This window comes from Myotis yumanensis, unplaced genomic scaffold (assembly GCF_028538775.1).
Source record: "Myotis yumanensis isolate MYYU_CA2020_CCGP unplaced genomic scaffold, mMyoYum1.0.hap1 SCAF_16, whole genome shotgun sequence".
NCBI classification, from domain to species: domain Eukaryota; kingdom Metazoa; phylum Chordata; class Mammalia; order Chiroptera; family Vespertilionidae; genus Myotis; species Myotis yumanensis.
In genome coordinates this window covers 50,879,206-50,899,347 of record NW_027223767.1, presented here as the reverse complement: position 1 = coordinate 50,899,347, position 20,142 = coordinate 50,879,206, and the positions used below count along the sequence as shown (strand labels likewise).

General features: G+C 61.4%; 1 protein-coding gene across 1 annotated transcript; it reads left to right on the top strand.

Annotated features, from left to right (window-relative positions):
- Positions 1–168: 168 nt before the first annotated feature.
- On the top strand, positions 169–9,545 carry CYGB (cytoglobin). The gene is made up of 4 exons (XM_070394118.1): positions 169–657; positions 5,500–5,731; positions 5,999–6,162; positions 8,288–9,545. The coding sequence occupies exons 1-4, from the start codon at positions 515–517 to the stop codon at positions 8,325–8,327; spliced, it is 579 nt and encodes a 192-aa protein (XP_070250219.1). The 5' UTR covers positions 169–514; the 3' UTR covers positions 8,328–9,545.
- Positions 9,546–20,142: the final 10,597 nt, after the last annotated feature.

Sequence of the window (20,142 nt, the reverse complement as noted above, 5' to 3'; positions counted from 1 at the left end):
ACCCGCACCCGCCCCGCGCCCTCCCGGGCGGCCCACCGGCCTGCGCCGCGTGACCGCCCCCCCGCCCCCCCCGGGGGACCACCCAGCGCCGCCGCCACACCCACGCTCGGCCCCGCCTGGCGGCCAAACTCCGCGCGGTCCTGCCCGCCCCGGCCCAGCCCTCACCTTGCAGGGATCGGCTCAGGGACACGGGGTGGGGGGTTTGGAGCGGATTTGTTTTTGCAACATTTTCCCATCAGACCACATCCCCGCCCCCGCTCGCGGTCCCCCGCCCCCCGCACATATACCCAGCGCGCAGACACACACACACACACACGCGCGCGCACACACACACACGCACACACACACACGCACGCACACACGCGCGGCGCGCACAGGCAGACACGCTCCCTCCCTCCCTCCGGCGCGCTCTCCCTCGCCGCCCGCCGCGCACGCAGCCGCCCCGGCTCCCCGCGCCCGCGCCCGCGCCCCCCGCCGCCCGCCGAGCGAAGCGGGGCTGGGCTCGGTGCTGCTCATGGAGAAAGTGCCGGGCGAGATGGAGATCGAGCGCCGGGAGCGCAGCGAGGAGCTCTCCGAGGCGGAGAGGAAGGCGGTGCAGGCGACGTGGGCCCGGCTCTATGCCAACTGCGAGGACGTGGGGGTGGCCATCCTGGTGAGGTAGGTGTCGCCCGGGCCCCGCCGGCCCCGGGGAGGGAGGGCGGCAGAGGCTTCGGGCAGGGCGGGCTCGGCCGGGTCCCGAGCTCCCCAGATGCGATTGGGGCCAGGCCGGCAGCGAGCGAGCAGCGCGGGGCGCCTCGGGTGGGCAAAGCTCTCAATGAGCCTCCCTGGCTCTGGGCGCGGGGCTCCCCAGGAACTAGGACCCCATGAAGGAGGGCACCTCTGACCCCCGGCTCCTGCCCTCGGAACTCAGCCAGGCATGCCCTCCTCACCAGCGACCCCAGCCACCCAGCTGAGCTGCTACGGACACATTTCACTCACCCTTCAAAGGGGTGCTTCAGTGGGGCTCCCCATTTTAGAGAAGGGAAAACTGAGGCTCAGCCCATGAGGGAACAAGGAGGAGCAGAGCCCTCTCTCCAGCTCATCCCCTTGAAGGAATGTGAAGCCTCTCGGAAGGACAGAGCAAAGGGCAAGAGAATAGAGGCCGGAAGGAACGGAGGCCCGTGCCCGCAGGCCTCCCTGCCTCCCTGCCTCCCTGCCCTGGGATTGCCTCAGGGAGGCCGCAGGGAGTCCCAGGTGAGGTGCAGGGGAGCCAGAAGTCCCCCTCGACACTGTCCCTGGAGTTCCTGTGGAGGGAAGGGGAGCAGCCACAGGAGACAGGCCGCACCCTGAACCCGCCACCTGGGTGGGAGAGGCCATGTGTCTTGAGCTCAGGGGTCATTAGGGCACCAGGTGGGCGGAGGGACCCCTCGCGCCCCGCCCCCCGCCCCCGCCACACACAGTGATACTGTTCTTCACCCACATACATGTGGGTGCTTACAGCATTCCCATAGAGAAAGTGTCCCCAAGCCCCACACGCTGCTGACCGACTAGCTGCAGATCGGTGCTCACTTCCCACAAGTGCGGGGCCTGGGGGTGCCGGCAGAGAGGAGCTGCCCCTGTCCCCCCAGCCCCTGTCCCTGCAGAGGGGAGCTCTGCAATCTGGGACAGAGCAGGGCCGTCTTACCCCTGAAGATGGGGATCTCGCTGGGGAAAGGATGCTGAAGTGCACGCTGGTCTGTCCGTCCGTCCGTCCGTCCGTCCGTCTCCCAGTCCTGGCCAGGACCTGGCTCCTCTCTCCCCACCTCGCTCTCTCCCTCTGCCTCCCCCAAGCCTGGGACCTACCCAGCTCTGTACTGATGCGCCCTGATTCCAGTGAGGAAACATTTGGGGGGAAGAAGAACGAGAAGCACTCTCGAGGAGTTGGAGGAGGGTTCCTGAGGAGGGGCAGCTGTTTCGGTAGCTCCCGGGGGTGGTGGGAACAGGGGTGGTGGGGAAGCTAAGAGGGGGTTTCAGATCCCAAAGCCTCAGGCATTCGGAGGCGCAGATCCACACGTGGGAGCACCCACACAGGCACACGGTGGGCAGAGGTGGGCAGAGGAGTCCCAGCCGCGCCAGAGCCAGCTGCCTCCCTGGAGGGCTGCTCTCAGCCCTGTGCAAGCACCCCCCCCCCCCCCCCCCCCGCCTCAGGATGCTAGGGTGCACCCAGGGGTCACCAGGAGGAAATGAGACAGTCCCCAGGACAGGCCCTGGGGATGTGTCCAAGATCTGGCTCCTGGGTCCCACCCAGCCCCTCCAGGAATGGGGCGCACAGAGGAAGGAGCTGAACCCTGAGGGCTGAGCTGCCTGAAGCCTCTGAGCTCTGGGAAAGGTTCTTTCCGCCCTCCGCACCCCTCGGCACCCCTGGTGCACTGGTCCTGACCCTTACAGGGGCCCGGGGCTGGGCTGGGGCCGGTGTTGACCAGGGTGCTCAGCACTGAGACGGGCCCACACTTGGTCTGAGAAGGCCCGGGATAGCAGCGAGCTCTGACCTGCCCGCAACCCCAGGGCACACTCACGTGACCCACCTCTCTGCTGAGCAGGGTCCAGCCGGCCCAGCCTGGAGAACCAGGCCAGCCCCCCCTGCCAGCCCCAGCCCCAGCCCCAGCCTCACCAGCCTTCTCTCCCTTTCCTCCTCCTGCTCTCTCCCCAGGACCTGGCCCTGTGGGGGTGCTATAGGGGGATAGGGCAAGGCTGGGATAAGCTTCTCAAGTGTCCCAAAGCGGGCCCTCTGACCCTGTGCCCCTCAGGTTTGTCACAACCCCTCCTATCCACCCCCCCCCCCCCACCCCCAAGGACAGGCCCCAGTGAGCCTGAGACACTGGCCCTGGGACCATCACTCTCCCCCTCTCCCTCCCCACTGGGCTGAGGCAGAGGCTCCCCTGACCCCCACCCCCACCCCCAGAGTTAGCAGCCACAGTGCTTGTGGCAGTGGAGGAGCTGCTGGGGGTCTGAGCAGCCCCACACCCCCCCGCTCCCTGCAGCGGCGATGCAGAGGGAACACCCAGGCTCTGGGTTGTAACTGCCCCCCACCCCCACCCCGCACTCAGACTGCCTGAGGCAGGCTCTTGGGGGAGCCCAGATGCCTCTGGAGCAGAGAAGCTCCCCAAGGCTGGCTGCTGGGGATTCTCTGGGCAGCTCAGGCAGGATGGGGGGTGGGGGGCGGGCTCAGGAGTAAACACTAGGGGCCAGGAGCAAAGCCAGGATGGAGGGGCAGAGCGCGTGGCCCTAGACTCCCCTTGCACAGAAGAGGGGCTCCTGGACGGTCATCACTCAGGGCCGCCATCTGGTGCCGAGGCAGGAGACTGACCTGAGTCCCGGCCCCCCCCCCCCCCCCCCCCCCACTGCAAAGGGGGGAACTGTCAGGGCAGGGACCGCCAGGCCCCCTCCTGGCCGACCGCCAACCTCACGGGGCCACCTTGGGCATCAGCGCCCAGGAGGGTATTGCAGATGAATGAGAGCGCATAGTAGGTGCTCAGTGAATGCTCCCGGATAGTTCCTCACGGTAAGACGGGTGTAATAGCTGCTCAGTCGAGGGAATTAACTGAGAGGACAGGCGGAGAGGCTGTGCACAGGTGACGCCCCAGGCAACTCGAAACCACTCTTTTGGCTGCGATGTTGACCCCCAGAGTCTGCAGCCCCCGCTGAGGGCCGGGTTTTCACGTTTGTGCTTCCTTTCGAGGCTCCTGTTTTCAGACTCATCACCTCCGTTGTCCTCACCAGCACGTCTGTGAAGTGGCGAGTGACGGGCGATGGGCGGGAGGGACTCCTCTCACCTTTGCAGACAGGAGGTGGTGAATCCTTTGCCCAAGGTCACGCTTGGCCTCGGAGAGGGGCTCCCCCAGTCTCCACAGGGGCCGTGTGCTGTCACCCCCCACCCCATCAGCAGCCTCCCCGGCTAGGACGGCTAGGACCAGCGGCCCCTCTGCATCTTTCTAGCTCTCGGGTCTGAGACCTCCTCTGGCCTAAGGCCTGTTTTGGCAAATGATCAGCTCCCGGCTCACAAAAGGGGGACGCTCCCAAATAGGAAACAGCCTGAGAGAGCAGGTCCGAGACACCCGTGCGTCTTCCGAGGCGTCGGTTAAGTTTACGTTCCGACTGGGTCTGTGCAGGCACCTCCCATGGCGTCCAGCCCCACTGCCAGCGGCAGGCGGCAGGGCCCGGGCCGGGTGATGTGCCCGAGGGCGCATGAGCCCCAGCTCTGCCCTCGGGCTGTGGGACCCAGGAAAAGGCGGCAGGGAACCCACTCCTGGCCATGAGGGGAAGCAGCGGCGCTGGGCCAGCCCGGGCGCTCGGGGAGGAAAGGGCCCGGGGAAGGCATGCCGCTGGGTGGAGAGGAAGGCGGGCGCCCAAGGACTTCTGCCAACGGCCAGTGAGGCTGCGGGGCCGGAGGGAGATGCCTCGCGTGCAGGGGGTGCGGCACGAGGCTGGAGAAGGGTGTGGGCAGGTCTGTGGGCGGACATCTGGAAGAAGGCTGGAAGGCAGGTTAGGGAGGTAAACAGTGGGGAGCCGCTGAAGGTGTCTGAGCCTGAGAGTGATGGGATGAAAGTGAGCATTACACACACACACACACACACACTCGGCACGCTCCAGCGCAGGCTCCCGGGAGCGGCGAGATGAACGGCTCGCAGTCATTCCAGGGCCACGCCAGGCAGGTGGAATCAGTGGCCCTGTAACTAAGTCCACCGACGGCCGGTCGCTGCAGGCGGGAGGCGGGGGTGAGGAAGGAAGCCAGCCGCTCTCCTTTGCTCTCGCCGGGTGCTCCAGCCTGAGCAGACCGACGGCCGGGTCCTGAGCGCCGTGTCCGCTCGGCGAGGACTCCACACACAGTGTCTAGTCCAGGGGTGGACAAACTACGGCCCGCGGGCCGGATCCGGCCGGTTTGAAATGAATAAAACTAAAAAAAAAAAAAAAAGACCGTACCCTTTTATGTAATGATGTTTACTTTGAATTTATATTAGTTCACACAAACACTCCATCCATGCTTTTGTTCCGGCCCCCCGGTCCAGTTTAAGAACCCATTGTGGCCCTCGAGTCAAAAAGTTTGCCCACCCCTGAGCTAGGGGCTCATTTCATCTCACAGCAACTCACAAGATAGGGACAGGATGCCATTTCACAGATGAGGAAACTAAGACTCAAAAAGGTCAAATAACTGCCCCGAGGTCACACTGGCCGGTGATTCCAGAAGGACAGCTCTTATCTCTCAGCCGCGCTGGGGGCCTGGAGGGAGTGCGGGGCTTGGACAGGAGGCAGGGGCCTGGGGGGTGAGGCCGAGTCTGGCCCACAGAAAGGCCTGGGATGGGGGAAGGGGGCCGCATGTAGCCAGCTCGGCCACAGGAGGTCTGTGTGTGAGGGACAGCTCACAGGGAGCTGAAAACAATGATTGGCGTGGGCCCTGCCTCTCCCAGCCCGCACCCCCATGTCCTGGCCGCCCCAGGGTGGGGCCCGGGGCAGCCCCTGCCTCACCGCCCCCGCCCCCCCCAGGTTCTTCGTGAACTTCCCGTCGGCCAAGCAGTACTTCAGCCAGTTCCAGCACATGGAGGAGCCGCTGGAGATGGAGCGCAGCCCGCAGCTGCGGAAGCACGCCTGCCGGGTCATGGGGGCCCTCAACTCCGTGGTGGAGAACCTGCACGACCCCGAGAAGGTGTCCTCCGTGCTCGCCCTGGTGGGCAAGGCCCACGCCCTCAAGCACAAGGTGGAGCCCGTGTACTTCAAGGTGTGTCACCACCCCACTCACCCCGCCTGCTCCTGGGCCGCCAGGGCCCACTGGCCATCTGCAGGCTCCCGGGCTCACCGGACAGCGGAGTGGCCATTGGGCCACCCAGCCCTCCCCTGGCTGAGCTGTGACAGGGAGGGGCAGCAGGATGGAGGGGCTGGTGTGTGATGAGCAACCTCCTCGCTGGATAGTGGGTGCTGGGGGCCTGGCGGGAGGCGGGCTCAGGGCGCCCAGGCGTTGACGCCCCCTTCCTCCCTCTGCCCTCAGATCCTCTCTGGGGTCATTCTGGAGGTGGTCGCCGAGGAGTTTGCCAACGACTTTCCGCCCGATACGCAGAGAGCCTGGGCCAAGCTGCGCGGCCTCATCTACAGCCACGTGACCGCGGCCTACAAGGACGTGGGCTGGGTACAGCAGGTCCCCAACGCCACCACGTGAGGAGGGGTGAGGGTGGGCCGGGAGCTCCCTGGTCTCCGTCTGCCCCGGGGCCCAGGGCTGACCTGGGCAGGAGCCCGGCCAGGAGGCGGGTCTGGGAACAGACGCAGTAGGAAAGGCCGCGCAAGCCTAGGCCCCTGCGCCGCCTGCGGGAGCTTGAGCCTCCATCAGATCCCCCAGCCCAGGCCCAGAGCGGGGCCTGCTCAGAGCACCGGGCCCTGGGCGGGGAGGGCGGCGTCCGGCGGGAAGGCTGGCTCAGGGGCCAGAGGCCGCAGGCGCTTCCGGCGTCCCTCCGCGGGCACCGGTCACATGGGGCTGTTTTCACCTGAGGCCGGGCAGCCACTCTCCGGCCTTGGCCTTGGCCTCAGCCAGGTGGGGGGGGACAGTCACGAGGACCCGCACACGCCAGCACGGCGTCCCTCTCACGCGCACCACGGGGTGTTTACTTCTGGGCTGACCCCGAGGCCCCGTTCCCAGTGCTGGGTGAGGCCGGAGGTGGCTCCGGGAGGGTGGCCGCTGACTCGGAGCACGAGGGGAGGGCTGGCCCCAGACGTGGCGGCTGGGAACACTCCGGCCTCTGGGGCCCCCAGGGGCGGCCGGCTCCCAGCGCCATGAGAGGCGGGGCAGGAGCAGAGGCGGGAATGGGGAGCGGGGTCAGCCAGCAGCTCAGGACACGCGTGTGGAGAAACAGTCCCAGCAGTTTCCCATGGAACAGGCGGCGGCCCCTCCCGGGCTCCAAGCTGGCCGGGGCCTCGGACCCGCCTGGTGGGCTGTGGGCGCAGCTCCGAGGGAAGGTCCCAGGGCAGCCTTGGGAGGCCAGGCCTCCTGACTGTCCATCCGTCGTCCCCCGAGCACACTGGCCCAGCCTCTCCTCTCCCTCCCCCGCCCCCATCGCCACCCCCCAGGGGAGCGCGGTCCTCCGCTCTCAGGAACTGCTGGCTACGGCCCGGCGGCCGCTCCAGATGTGCACAGCTGGCCCTGGCCTGCCCAGACCCCGGTGGATGGGAGGCAGAGGTTTACCTGCCGTGAGGCGCTGGCAGGGCCAGGGGACCTGCTGGGAGCCAGAGGGGCAGGAGGGCCAGTGGCGGAGGGGGCTTGCCCGCCCACCCTCTCCCCAGGCAGCCTCTGCCGCCAGCGAAGAGCTTGTCTACAGCCAGGGGACACGACTTCCTGCTTCTAGAGAAAAGGCCTTTTTACAGGGGCCTGAGGGACCGAGCTGGCCAGCGCCAGCCCCAGCCCCAGCCGCGTGAATCAGAAACATGTGGACACGCTTCCCGACACCAAGCCCCGCCCCGCCCCCTTCTTGCCCCAGCTGGACCCCGGGGACTTAAATCTCACCCAACCCCAAGAATTAGGAAACCGAGGGAATCTCCTCATCTGCCCCCTTCGTCTCCGTGGAGACGGCTTCTGGGGAGGGTGGCCAGGCCCTGCTCCCACCTGGGCCGGGCACCTCACAGTTGGGTTACCGCTCTCCCCAGCCGGGCAGTCATGGGGATGGTCCCCTCCGCCCCCTGCCTCTGCCGAGGCCCCCCGGCGTTCCGAGCTGGGAGCTGGGAGCTGGGAGCTGGGAGCTGGGAGGGAGTGGCAGGCAGTCGTGGAAGGAAGGCCTCCATCCAGCTCCTCTTATCAGGGACGGGGTGGGCCAGACACCACTGTTTACTGAGCTGTCTCTGCTTAAGGGTGTGGGTGCGTGTTTGTGGGTGCGGAGGCGGGGGGCGTGGTGCCGAGTGCACGGGGCCGTGTGTACAGAGGCTGCCTTTGGGTGGTCCGCGGGGGACCCGGCCGGCCAGGCGCGCACACGTCTCCATCCACAGCAGAGAGTCACGTTTGCGTGGCTCTTGGCAGCTGGTGAGACACGTGCCCGCAGTTGATGGCCCTCGATCCCCATGGAGCGAGGCGAGGCAGACAGTCCCCCTGTAGAGGAGAAGACCTGGGGTGCAGGCGGTTCCACAGACTTGCCCGGGCCCAGGTCCCCTCGGTTGAAGGAGAACTGGGCCCTGGGCCCCCTGGGCTGCTTTCCCCTGTGCCACACGGGGTCTCGGCGTCCCGCCTCACGCCCCCGATTCCTGTCCCCTGGTCCCAGTCTGTGCCCTTGTGACCTGTTGCTCCATCTCTCGTCCACAGCCCACCGGCCACGCTGCCTTCTCCCTCCTCGGGGCCGTAGGGCCCCTGCTGCCCTGCCCCCTCCCTGGCAGCACCTTGAGCAGAAGGCCGAGTTCTGAAGACCCTCCTTGACCCTCCGTTGCTGGGTGCCAAGGAAGCCGGAGGAACCCCTGACTCATCTTCCTGGAGAGAGGCCTCTGCCTGGGCCGCGGCCCCCTGGAGCCGCCGGGAGGTGGCACTGGATGCTGACCCAGTGGCGGCCGGTGGCCTGTGGGGTGGGGGGCCCTTCCTCCTTGAAGAACCAGGCCCCCTCTTCTTAGCTTTTCTACTCACCGTCCGAGACCTAGCTGAGCAGCTGGCAGGAATCGGGGGTCCGCGAGTCGCCGCAGGCTGCGCCAGCCCCGTTTCTATCTGCCCGGCCAGCATGCAGGTCTCGCGTCACCTCTAGAATATCACGCACACATATCTACCATATATACGATATATTCTATATGCAGCCTATATAAAGATATATATACATTCACATCTAGACTGTGTCCCTGCAGGGCCCAGAGGTCCGCAGGAGGCCTCGGCTCCGCTCCCCTGTGCGTGGGGCAGGGAGGGGCCCCGCACATGCTTCTGGGCCGAGGTCGGAGTGTTCTGGCAGAGATGGGGGTCCCACATCAGCACAGAGAGGATCGGGGCCTGTGGGCGGAGTTGGGGTGACTCAAGGGCCTGCGTGGGCAGGTTTGGGGTGACGCAGCCCATTCTCAGGCCAGCTCCCACATTCCTACAAGAAGGGTTTGGCTCTCCCCACCTTGACCCCACACAAAAGGATGTGTGTGGCTCCCTGCCCTGCTCCCTAACAGTCAAGGGCAGGCAGGGGGCCCGCAGTTCGAGGACAGGACGCCTGTGCTGGGGGAGGGGCGGAGTAGAGCCCCATCTGCCTTTGTCACGAAGACAGCCCAGCCCCGGCGGGAGGGGGGGCGATGGGACAGGACCAGCTGCCTCCATCTCCTCCGGGGGCTCCGAGGCCGGGACCTTCCGCCCACCCCGCCCGGCTGCTGGCTGGCAGTCGGTCCTGCCCCTCCCTCTGGGTCAGAGCCGCGGGGACACCCTGGAGTGTGCCCCTTGGTCACATGTGTCGTCCTCAGGACGTTCTGCTGCTGTGACTGTTGTGCCGTGTCCCCTCCTGTCCCATCTCGCCCAGCCATCCGTGTGACCGCCTGTCCTCCTTTTGTAGTTTCTGATGTTTGTAACCAGACCCAGCCGTGTCATTAAACAGACTCCTCTTCCTGTGTCTGCTCCTCGCTCTTCCTGCCATCTGCCTCGCCCGGCTTCCTCCTCAGTTCAGGGCTCGGCCTCTCCCCCACCCCCCTTTCTCCCCGCAACCCAACCCGGGTGGGTGTCTGCCTTGGCTGGTCGTGGACCCTCTGAGTTGGGGTCCACCGGGCTGGAGACTGGAAGCTGGGCTTGGGGGGGTGCAGGGGGTGGCCAGGAAGGGTGTCTGTGCTTGTTTAATGAAATGGGGGGGCAGGGGGGACTTTCGTCTTTTGTTCTGGCAACCTCCCTGGCGAGTATGGGATAAGGGAGGGAGGAGTCAAGGCAGAGATGTTCAGACGGAAGGTTCAGCTGTCCCAGGGTCCTGGCGAGGCCTCTGTCTTCCAGAAGGGGGCTCGGCCAATGCCTGGCCTGCTGCTCAGAGTACATGCGGGGGGTCCGTCGTGGCTGCTGGGGAAAGGACACGTGCTCTCAGTCTCAAATCCCAGCACCTTCCCGAGCTCTCCGCTCCCAGGCCCCCTTCCCAAGCCGTCTGTCCTGCATCCCACAGCCTGGGCCAGGCCCGTCCAGCCCCCACACAGGATGGAGGCAACAGCAGGATCAACTCCCGGGGGAGGGGCCGGGAGGTCACCGCCCCTGGGGGGTTGCAGGCGAGGCAGGAAGCAGCCTCTGCCCCTGGGGAGGGCCGCTGGCTGCCTGGGAAGATGCAGCCGACACACAGGAGAACCCTGTCTCCAGAGCAGCCCAGCAGCGAACTCCCGGCACGCAGGCCCCGCCCTCGGCTCCTGGCCTGGCACGGCGAGGCCTGCGATGGAAATCCAGAGAATAAACAAATACCACTCTTAGAAAGCAAAAGCAGTGCTCGGGCCAAGCGTGAGCCGTGCGAACTGGGACGCGAGTGCGGAGGGGACAGGACTGTGTGGGCAAAGCCGTGCCAGGGAGGACCGGGCGCCGAGCTCGGAGGCAGACTGCCTCGGTGCTGTGTGACTTTGGGCTCATCACTCCTGCTTGCTGAGCCAGCCACAGTCACCTCCGATGGAGTGGCCCCAGCCTCAGGGGATAGAGCATCAGCCCATGGACTGAGGGTTCCGGGTTTGATTCCGGTCAAGGGCACGTACCTCGGTTGCAGGCAGGCTCCATCCCTGGCCCTGGTGGGGACTCGTGCAGGAGGCAACCAATCCATGTGTCTCTCTCACATCAATGTTTCTCTCTCCGTCTCTCCCCCTCCCTTCCGCTCCCTCTAAAAATCAATGGAAAATTTTAAAAAAGGAAGTAGGGGTGAACAGGAGGCCTGCCTTTCAGGGCAGGTGCCCGGAGGAGGAGGAGGCGGGTGGATGCCCCAGTGCTGGGGGCCGGGGTGCTCAGGAGAGTGAAGGTCTGGCCATCGGAAGCGGCGAATGGAAATGGGAGAAGGTTGCACTGGGCCAGATGAGTCTTAAGAGAGAGGCGGGCAGAGGAGGAAAGGCAGGGAGGTGCGTGAACAGGGTGATCTCAGGAGGCAGAGGGCGAGGGGAAGGGAAGTGGAGGCAACCCGGGAGGCCTGCCTGGCCCTGGAGGCCATGGGGACTGTGACAGGAGGGGCGTCGGCCGTCAGGGTGGGGGCTACTCTCTGGGAAGAAAGATCCCCTCCCCAATTTCGCTTCAGTTGGCTTCAGAGTGGTGAAGGGGCCGCTGAACCAGCCCAAACCGGAGTCATGCAGGAATGTCGCCCTTGAGAACGGTTCTCCCCACTCCCCACTCTGGGGAGAGGACATTGGCAATTAATGATTCACCAGGCGTGATGTCTGGAGGGTGGGGGCAGCCTCGGTCCCCTGGTGATGCTGGGCAGGGCCGGGGGCTGCGGGGAGGCGAGCCCGGGCTGGAGTTCTGTTCTGTGCTTTGCACTCAGGCACGGCCTTGTCGTGGAAGAGCTGAGCAACTGGGTCAGCTCCCCCTGCGGGCTCAAGCTGTGAGCCACAGGGTGTCAGCGCGGGGTGCGCAGTCTGCGCTGCTTCCCCGCCGAGCGCGCCTGGCCGCGCGGTCCCACCGCGACCCCTGCTGGCCGCGGTGGGAACGTCACCCGGGAAGCCTCCGCCGGTGCTGGGGCGACAGGACCTCCGACTTTTCTGATTCTGGAAGGAGGTGGTAGCACCGCAGCTGAGCCGGAGGCCAAAGGACACATGCGCGCCCCGCACATACTACGGAAATGTCCTCCGTATTTGCAGCCAAGTGGGAAAATGTAATAAACGCTCTCATAAAAGGGAAGCCTGTCTATGTATAAAACCCCCACCAAGCCCAGGCTGCTGGCCTGCCCTCGTCAACACATAGAAGCCAGCTCAGCGGGGAACACAGCAGCCTGGAGGCTCCTGGAAACAAACAACAGCCCCTGTTCAAAATGCTGATGGGTGAGCACTGCGGCCTCCCCCCTGAGTTGAGAGGCGACCTGCCCGCTTTCCAAGCCTGGCTGGGTGGCTGCGTGGGTGGCGGCCGCAGGGGCAGTGGGGGAGCGAGGAGGCCAGGACTCCCGTTAGCAGCGGAGGTTGTGGGAGGCAGTAGAGTCAGGATTTATTTTTAAAGTTGGCCCAACAGGAAGGATTGGTGGGCTGGAAGCTGGGGGTGAAAGAGAGGACAGCTGAGCATCCTGCCAGGTTTCGGTTCTGTCTGCTTTTACTGGCCCTGTCCTCCCGGGACACAGCCAGGGAGAGCAGGTGTGGGCGGGGAGGCCATCACGAGTTCCCCTTGGCCACGGGAAGCCCATGGGGAAGCCGTCAGAGCTGGGACTTAAATTGGGGGTGGGATGGGGTCCCTGGGCAGAGACTGTGGGAAGAGAAGAGGGGCAGGCCCGGGCCCTGGAGCACTGGACCCCAAGGTCAGGGGTAAAGGGAGGAGCCCACCACGGGAAGGGGGGGTGGGCAGGGGCTGGGACAGAACCCTAGAAGCTGCCAGGAGAGCATCTCCGTGAGGCCGCAGAGAACCCGCCGGGAGCCACCTGCTGACCGCCTCTCTGAGGTCAAGGTCATTACCTGAGAAGCCAGTGGGTGCGGCCCGAAGGGGGTGAGGGGAGGGGACAGTGAGTGGGTTCACTCAGGAAAGCGGGTGGCAGGTGCTTCCTGAGAGGCGTGCCATGAACAGTGCCTGCCAGGGTGGCTTTTGTCAAAGAGAAACTGGAGCTGGGCAGTGGTTAAAGCATAAAAAACAATTTTACCCAGGACCATTGCAACGGGGAAGAGACCTCAGCGTAGAACTAGCTCAGCGTAGAATGCAGCGTGGGCAGGCGGGATTGACGCAGCTGAGGCGCTGGGGTGGGCGGGGGTGGTGGTGGTGTCGGTGGAGATTACTAAGAGGAAACACGGGCGTGAGGGAGTTCTGCCTCAACCGACCCAACAGGGATCTTGCCGAAGGCAGGCCGGGGTGGGTCGGACATCAGCTGGGGATGGGGGGAGGTGAAAAACCCAGGGGGAGCCCAGCCGGCATGGCCCAGTGGTTGAGCACTGACCTATGAATCAGGAGGTCAGGGTTCGATTCCCCGTCAGGGCACATGCTTGAGTTGTGGGCTCAATCTCCAGTGGGGGGCGTGCAGGAGGCAGCTGATCCATGATTTTCTCTCATCGTTGCTGTTTCTATCTCTCTCTCTCCCTCTTCTTTCCTCTCTGAAATCAATAAAAAATGTATTTAAAAAAAAAAAAAGGCCGGAACCGGTTTGGCTCAGTGGATAGAGCGTCGGCCTGCGGACTGGGGGGTCCCAGGTTCGATTTCGGTCAAGGGCATGTACCTTGGTTGTGGGCACATCCCCAGTGGGGGGTGTGCAGGAGGCAGCTGATCGATGTTTCTCTCTCATTGATGTTTCTAACTCTCTATCCTTCTCCCTTCCTCTCTGTAAAAAATCAATAAAATATATTTAAAAATAAAACCAAAACTGGACAATGCTCATGAACACAGAGTCCACGTCAGGCCTCATGGAGACCAGGGGAGTCTGAGGAGCATTAGAGAACCTTGTCCCTCCCTCCCTCGGGCGCAGGGGAGCAGCAAGTTCCTGGGGGGGGGCGGGGGGCGGGGGGTGAGGGTGTCCTGAATAACTGCGGGCCTCCCAGGGCAGGTGGGCAAGGGAGCCCTTGACCTTGTCTAAGCCCACAGGCAGACCATGCAACACTGTTCATTGTGAAAAACAAACAACCATTTTGTGATGTGAAAGCAAAAAGTGTTCCCTGCATTTCAGAAAACGTAGGCGAGAAGTCACCGGTAACCCCTCACCCCGGCCTGTCTTCCAGGTGTCTCTTGTCCGCACGAAACATGCCATAACACTTTGCATCTTTACACACGGCCTTAAAAATAGCACGGGGGCTCGGCACGAGTGCAAAAGCAATATATGCTCGTCGCAGCGAAGCTGAGGGGGAAAGAAAAACACAAAGAGGGAACAAAAATCCTCTGCGAGCCCCACCCCCTCCCACCCCGCCCCAACCACCACCAAACAGCCGTAACCACTGGTGGGTTTGGGTGGAAACACTAGCGGTCCTGCACCCACACGTGACGCCCGGCGTTGATGTCACCTTTGACATTAAGTCGGGGTCACGGGCACATAGTGGTTTCAGCAGACTCCTTGGCCTGCAGGCGGGAGCCTGGAGATCGCAGGAGCCCGCGGCTGATGTCGAGGTCACGCAGGGACAATAGCAGTGGACGCCGGGGAGGCTCCATGTGGGCCTGACGCATTCCCAGGGCCTCCTGGCTGGCCTCCAATTTGCAACGACCCAGGAGGAGGCCACCATCTCTCCCAGGCAAAGCAGCGCCTCCTCCGGGCCCGCAGCTTCCAGGCCCCTGCGTTCTATTCCCCACTCAGCCCAGAGGAGGCTTTTACGAGGGAGTCAGGTCACGTGGCCTCCTCCCACCGTTTCCCACGGCCACAGGCAGAATGCAGAGTCCTGGGCTGGACCAGGGCCTATCGCGCCAGCCTCATTTCCCACTGCGCCCGCCCCCCTCTGTGCTCCAGCCCCTCCTGCCTCCGGGCTGTTCCTCAGCTTCTCCTTCCTGCCCCAGGGCCTTTGCATTTGCTGTTCCTGTCACCCAGGTGCTCTTCCCCTGCATCTTCTCATGGCTCCCTCCCTTCACTCGATCTCTGCTCACACATCACCTCCTCAGAAGCCTTCCCTGACCACCTGTCCAGCAGGGCAGCCCCGTCTCTCTTTCTTTATCTTGGTTTGTTTCCTATGGCTCTGACCGTGACCTGACATTGCACTTTGGGGTTCTCTGCCGTCTTCTCCATGAGGGCGTGGGCCTCACCTGTCAAAGCAGGGCCCAGGGTGAGGGCAGTGAGGCCCTCGCCTCAGGGGCAAAATTGAAGGAAGGGAGCACCAAAAACTTCAAGAAGCAAGAGAAATCATATTTTAATGCAATATTTTTAAAAAGTCAAAATGGCCCTAGCTGGTTTGGCTCAGTGGATAGAGCATCGGCCTGCAGACTGAAGGGTCCCGGGTTCAATTCCTGTCAAGGGCACATGCCTGGTTGCTGGCTCGATCCCCAGTAGGGGGCGTGCAGGAGGCAGCCAAGCAATGGTTCTCCCTCATCATTGATGTTTCTCTCTCTCTCTCCCCCTCTCCCTTCCTCTCTGAAATCAATACTATATATTAAAGTATTTGCCAGTCAATGAAGGAAAAATACCACATGATCTCACTCATTCATGGATAATAGAGACCATTATAAACTTTTGAACAATAATAGATACAGGGGCAGAGCTGCCTCACACAGATTGTCAAACTGCAGTGGGAAGGCAGGGAAGGGTTGGGGGGCAGGAGGGAGAGGGGTAAGAGATCAACCGAAGGTCTTGTATGCATGCATATGAGCATAACCAATGGACATAAAACACTGGGGGGTAGGGGAAGCTGGGGAATTGTCAAGGGCGGGGAAAAAAAGGACACATATGTAATACCCTTTGTAATACTTTAAACAATAATAAATAAATAAACAAATAAAATAAATAAATAAATAAATAAATAAATAAAGTATTAAACAAACAGCAGGGCCCCATGCTACTCTCCAGGTCCCAGCCCCTGAGGTCCCAGCCCCTGATGCGGGCCCTGCCTCTGGACAGGAGTCAGCAGGGAATTGAACCTGCCAATGAACTTGGGAGTGGATCCTCCCCCGACTGGGCCTTGAGATAACCATTCACAGGCCCAGCCAACACCTCGATGATGGATGCAGCTAAGCCCTGAGCCCCGCGGGGTCCCTGACCCACAGAGACTGAGATAATAAACAAATGGTCTGTTTCAAGCAGCCAAGTGTGGGGGCGACTTGCTAGGCAGCCTCACTAACACAGCGTGTTCTTCTGTAAAGCACAAAAGCAAATGTAATCCAAGGTCAGTAGCTAGAAACTAAAAAAGGGGTCCCACAAATCAACTTTAAAATCACAAAGCAGCCTGGCCAGTGCGCTCAGTGGTTGAGCATCGACCTATGAACCAGGAGGTCACGGCTCATGCCTGGGTTGCAGGCTCGATCCCTAGTAGGGGGCCTGGAGGAGGCAGCCCGTCCATGATTCTCTCTCATCACTGATGTTTCGCTCTCTCTCTCTCCCTCTCCCTTCCTCTGTGAAATCAATAAATATATATATTTTTAAAATTACCAACTGTGGGGAGCCAGCACGGCCATGGCATACGCATGCCAGCTCAGCCTGGCTCAGTGACCCTGAGTGGGGGGGGTGAAAGGCTTAGAAAAGACAGACAAGAGAATGAAAGCTGGGTCTCGGTGGGACGCTGCCCCTCAGATGGACAGCGCCAACGCCCACCAGCCGTGTCTTTATTTTATAGCAGATGCCACGAGGCAAAGTAAGGGCGTGATCAAGATGTTTGCAACATTCTTGTGGGTTTCAACCCTACTCAACTACATGCACCTGAACTCTATCAAGCCCACATCACTCAGGCACGTGGGGCCACGTGTTCGGACCATAGGTTCACGCTCACAACTACAGCTGTTGGCTATAACTGTGCTGGGAGGGCTCTGCCCTCCACCTGGGACTTGCACGTGGCCATGAGAGGACTGTGCCCTCTCCTCAGTCCAAGGCTTGAACCTGTCCAAACACTGTAGCCGCGCCCTATAACAAACTAGCCCTGGCCAATGTGGCTCAGTTGGTTGGAGCATCGTCCTGTGCACCAAAAGGTTAAGGATTCGGTTCCTTGAGCGCGAGGCCTTAGGCCCAAGGAGGGCCCCTGGGTTCCCTTGAAAGGCACGTCCCACTGGGGAGGCAGGATCCATGCTCCAGTCTTTCCCTTTATCCACCACTTTCCAAAGGAAGGTCTTGGTTTAACAAATGGCTCTGGGGTGCCCGGGGTTTCTCTGGATGTTCCCGAGAAACACGGGACTTTCATGATTGCAAGGTTTTTCCATGACCTACGCTCATTTTTCTTCTTGATGCTCAGATTGTTCAATTTGGCCAGCGGGAGCGCTTTCCAGCTGGTCCCTGTGTCTTTTTGACATGACCCCATTCATCTGCCACAGCCTCCCTGCTCTCTGCCACCAACGAGAAGTCCCTGGCTCCCCACGCACTTGCCCGCCCAGACCCGGAGCCAGCCGCTGGTCCTTCAGCCCCTCCCGCGCCAGGGGTTCCCAGTTCTGTTGCCTTCTCCTAACTACTGTATTTTTTTTATACTCATCTCCTATATCCATGGACTGTTTTCACTTATTTTTCTGTGAACTATTTGTTCTTAGTCTTTATCCAATTTTCTCTTAGATTATTTTGTAATTTTTCCCTTTATCCTCACCCAAGGACATACTTTAAAAAAAGAGAGAGAGAGAGAGAGGAAGGGAGAGGGAGAGAGAAACATCAATGTGAGAGTGAAACTTCGATTGGTTGATTCCCGCATGCACCCACCGGGGGTCGAACCCACAACCTGAGTATGTGCCCTGACCAGGAACCGAATCCTCAACCTTTTGGTGCACAGGTTGAGGACACTCCAACCAGCCAAGCCACGCTGGCCAGGCCTAGCTTGTCATTTTTAAAGTTGATCTAAGCAGGACCTCTTTTTTTCAGTTTCTAGATATTGACCGTTTGATGACATTCATTGGAAGTTTGCTTAGCTTTTTAACTCTTCATTCGCTTAGCTCTGTCCTGGGCATCTTTTTGGCACAGACTTTGCTGCTTTCATGTCTTCACGTTGTTGATCTTTTGTTTATGGCTTCTGGGTGGGGTTTCCAGGGGGTGGGTGTGTCTTTCTGGGGAGGCCTTGACACTCAAGGCAAGGTAAACTGCCTAATGTCACAGGTCAAACAGTGGTGAGTTGGGCATACCTGAGTGTTTGCCACCAAAGCCAGTGCCCTTTCCCCCAGGCCTCAGGTCCTGGGAGGGGGGTGGGGGGGCCCAGGGCAGCGGGGGGCAGGGGGAAGCGGAGATGCAGCAGCAGCAGCAGCACTCTGGGGTCTACAGGATGAGCCCCTCTGGGAAGTGGGAGGTGACGTGGGCTCTGGAATAACATTCCAAGTCTACTCCCAATGGCCAGTCGGAATGGCCAAGCCTTGGCTCGGACTAGCATGACCCAGAGGAAGGCTGATAAAGGGTTGAGAACAGCATGCGTGAGGAGCAGGCTGCTGGGAGGGAGGGCGAGACTTCAAGGCCACCGTGGGGGAGGGGACGGCACAGGAGAAGACAGCTGAGAAGTCTGTACCCTGAGCCCAGGGGTCTGAGCCCATCAGCCTGGACACTGGGTTTCCCTGGGGCGGCAGGCAGTTCCCGGGTGCCGGGGGCCTTGGAGCAATGAGCACCCAGACAGCTGTGTCACGGGTGCCCCTTCCTGGGCACGCTGTTCTGAAAGCAGGCAGGACGCCAGGGACAAGAGCTGCCTAGGCTTTGACATCTCACCTCGCACTCAGAGCTCCCTTACGCCAGAGCCCAGGCCTCATGCTGGTCACCCATGGACAGGGCTGCCAGATTTTCTGGAGAGAAAGAGGGCGGAGAGGGCGCAAGAGGAATTGTGGCTTCTCCTCTTGGGGGAGGGTTCCTTGCTGCAGTACCCCTGATAGCCACTAGGTGGTGCCTATGCATCATCAATAACAGCGCTGAGCTTTCCCCCCCATCAAGATATTTGTTCCCCCTTCTCCCCAAACCCCTCAGGCAGAATCTTCCCTGACTTTGCCCCCTGAGCCCAGAGGGAGGGCGGATGGAGAGGACATCGGGGGGCTTGTGTTGGCCAAATTCTAGAGACAAGGATGCCTTCCTCCACTCTGCTCCCCTGGCCCCTCCCGTGTCCCATTCCCCTGCACCTTTAGAGTAGCCTCTCACTGCCCCCCCCCCTCGCCGCCCCCCTTCGCCCAAACCGGGGTGTCCCAAGCACAGCCAGGTCGACCCTGTTGGTCGGAGAGAGCCCAGGATCGGATACATGCAGACGTGTGATGAGATCATGGGCTTCCCCTGGAATTTCTCACAGATCAACGTGCCAGACACAGATGCCGGCTTCTTCTCCCTGAATCCACATACCCCCACCTCCTTCCTGAATGCCCCTGCTGACCCCCTGCAGCGGGAACTTCCTCAGCTGAATACCTCAGCTCATGTCCCCGCCCCTCATCCAACCGCAGTATAAAAAAAGTGCCCCCCTCCCTGTTGGCGTGAATCCACGTGCCCTGTCTTTGGGGTCCGTGGGTCTCCCGGGGACGCAATAAATCTTTCCTTTCCTTTTCTGATCCACTCGACTCTTTATTTCTTTTTTTTTTTTTAAGATTTTTATTGATTTTTTACAGTATTTTATTGATTTTTTACAGAGAGGAAGGGAGAGAAATAGAGAGTTAGAAACATCGATGAGAGAGAAACATCGATCAGCTGCCTCCTGCACATCCCCCATTGGGGATGTGCCCGCAACCCAGGTACATGCCCTTGACCGGAATCGAACCTGGGACCTTTCAGTCCGCAGGCCGATGCTCTATCCACTGAGCCAAACCGGCTTCGGCGACTCTTTATTTCTTACGCCGCCCCCTGAGCCACCTAACCTAACAGACCCTCCTGAAGCTGCCGGGTCCCTGGTGGCTGGGAAGAGTGTGGCTTTGGGTCCGGCAGCCGCTCTGAGCTTCACCAGGTTGTGGCCTTGGCACAGCCCCAAACCTCTCTGAACCCCGACAAGAACATCAGCATGCCCCCATGCTCTAAAATTTTTAAATCCCAGCTAACAACGTGACCCCTAATATTTTACTTCAAAGTTATGTTATCCAAGTTCTCTCTCTCTCTCTCTTTCTTGCTAACTTACGGCTTCAAGTTCCCTTTTCCCTTTTCTCCCAAGGGTCACGATGCCTCATTTCTTGTTCTGAGTGTCACGAGGGGCCTCGGGATCGCCGTGTGGTGCTGGGGGACTGCCTCCCCCCCCCCCCCGCCCCCGCCCGCCTTCCTACAGAGCAGTGCGGACAGAGCACGAAGGCTTCTCGTGTTAAAACTCCGAGGGTCTGGTCTTTGGTCCACAACCTCCCGTCCCCTCCTCTGCGAGGCCCGCCCTGCCTACCTGGCAATTGCTATCAAGATTGAAACGTTCTTTGTTATGGGGTGGGCCACAACATTAGTAGCAGAGAAGCAGAATTTCCAGAGGATGAGGCCCAGAAATCAGGATTTTAAAGATTCCCAGGTGATTCTAATGTGCAGCCATGGTTGAGAACCACAGCTTTAAGCAAACAAAATC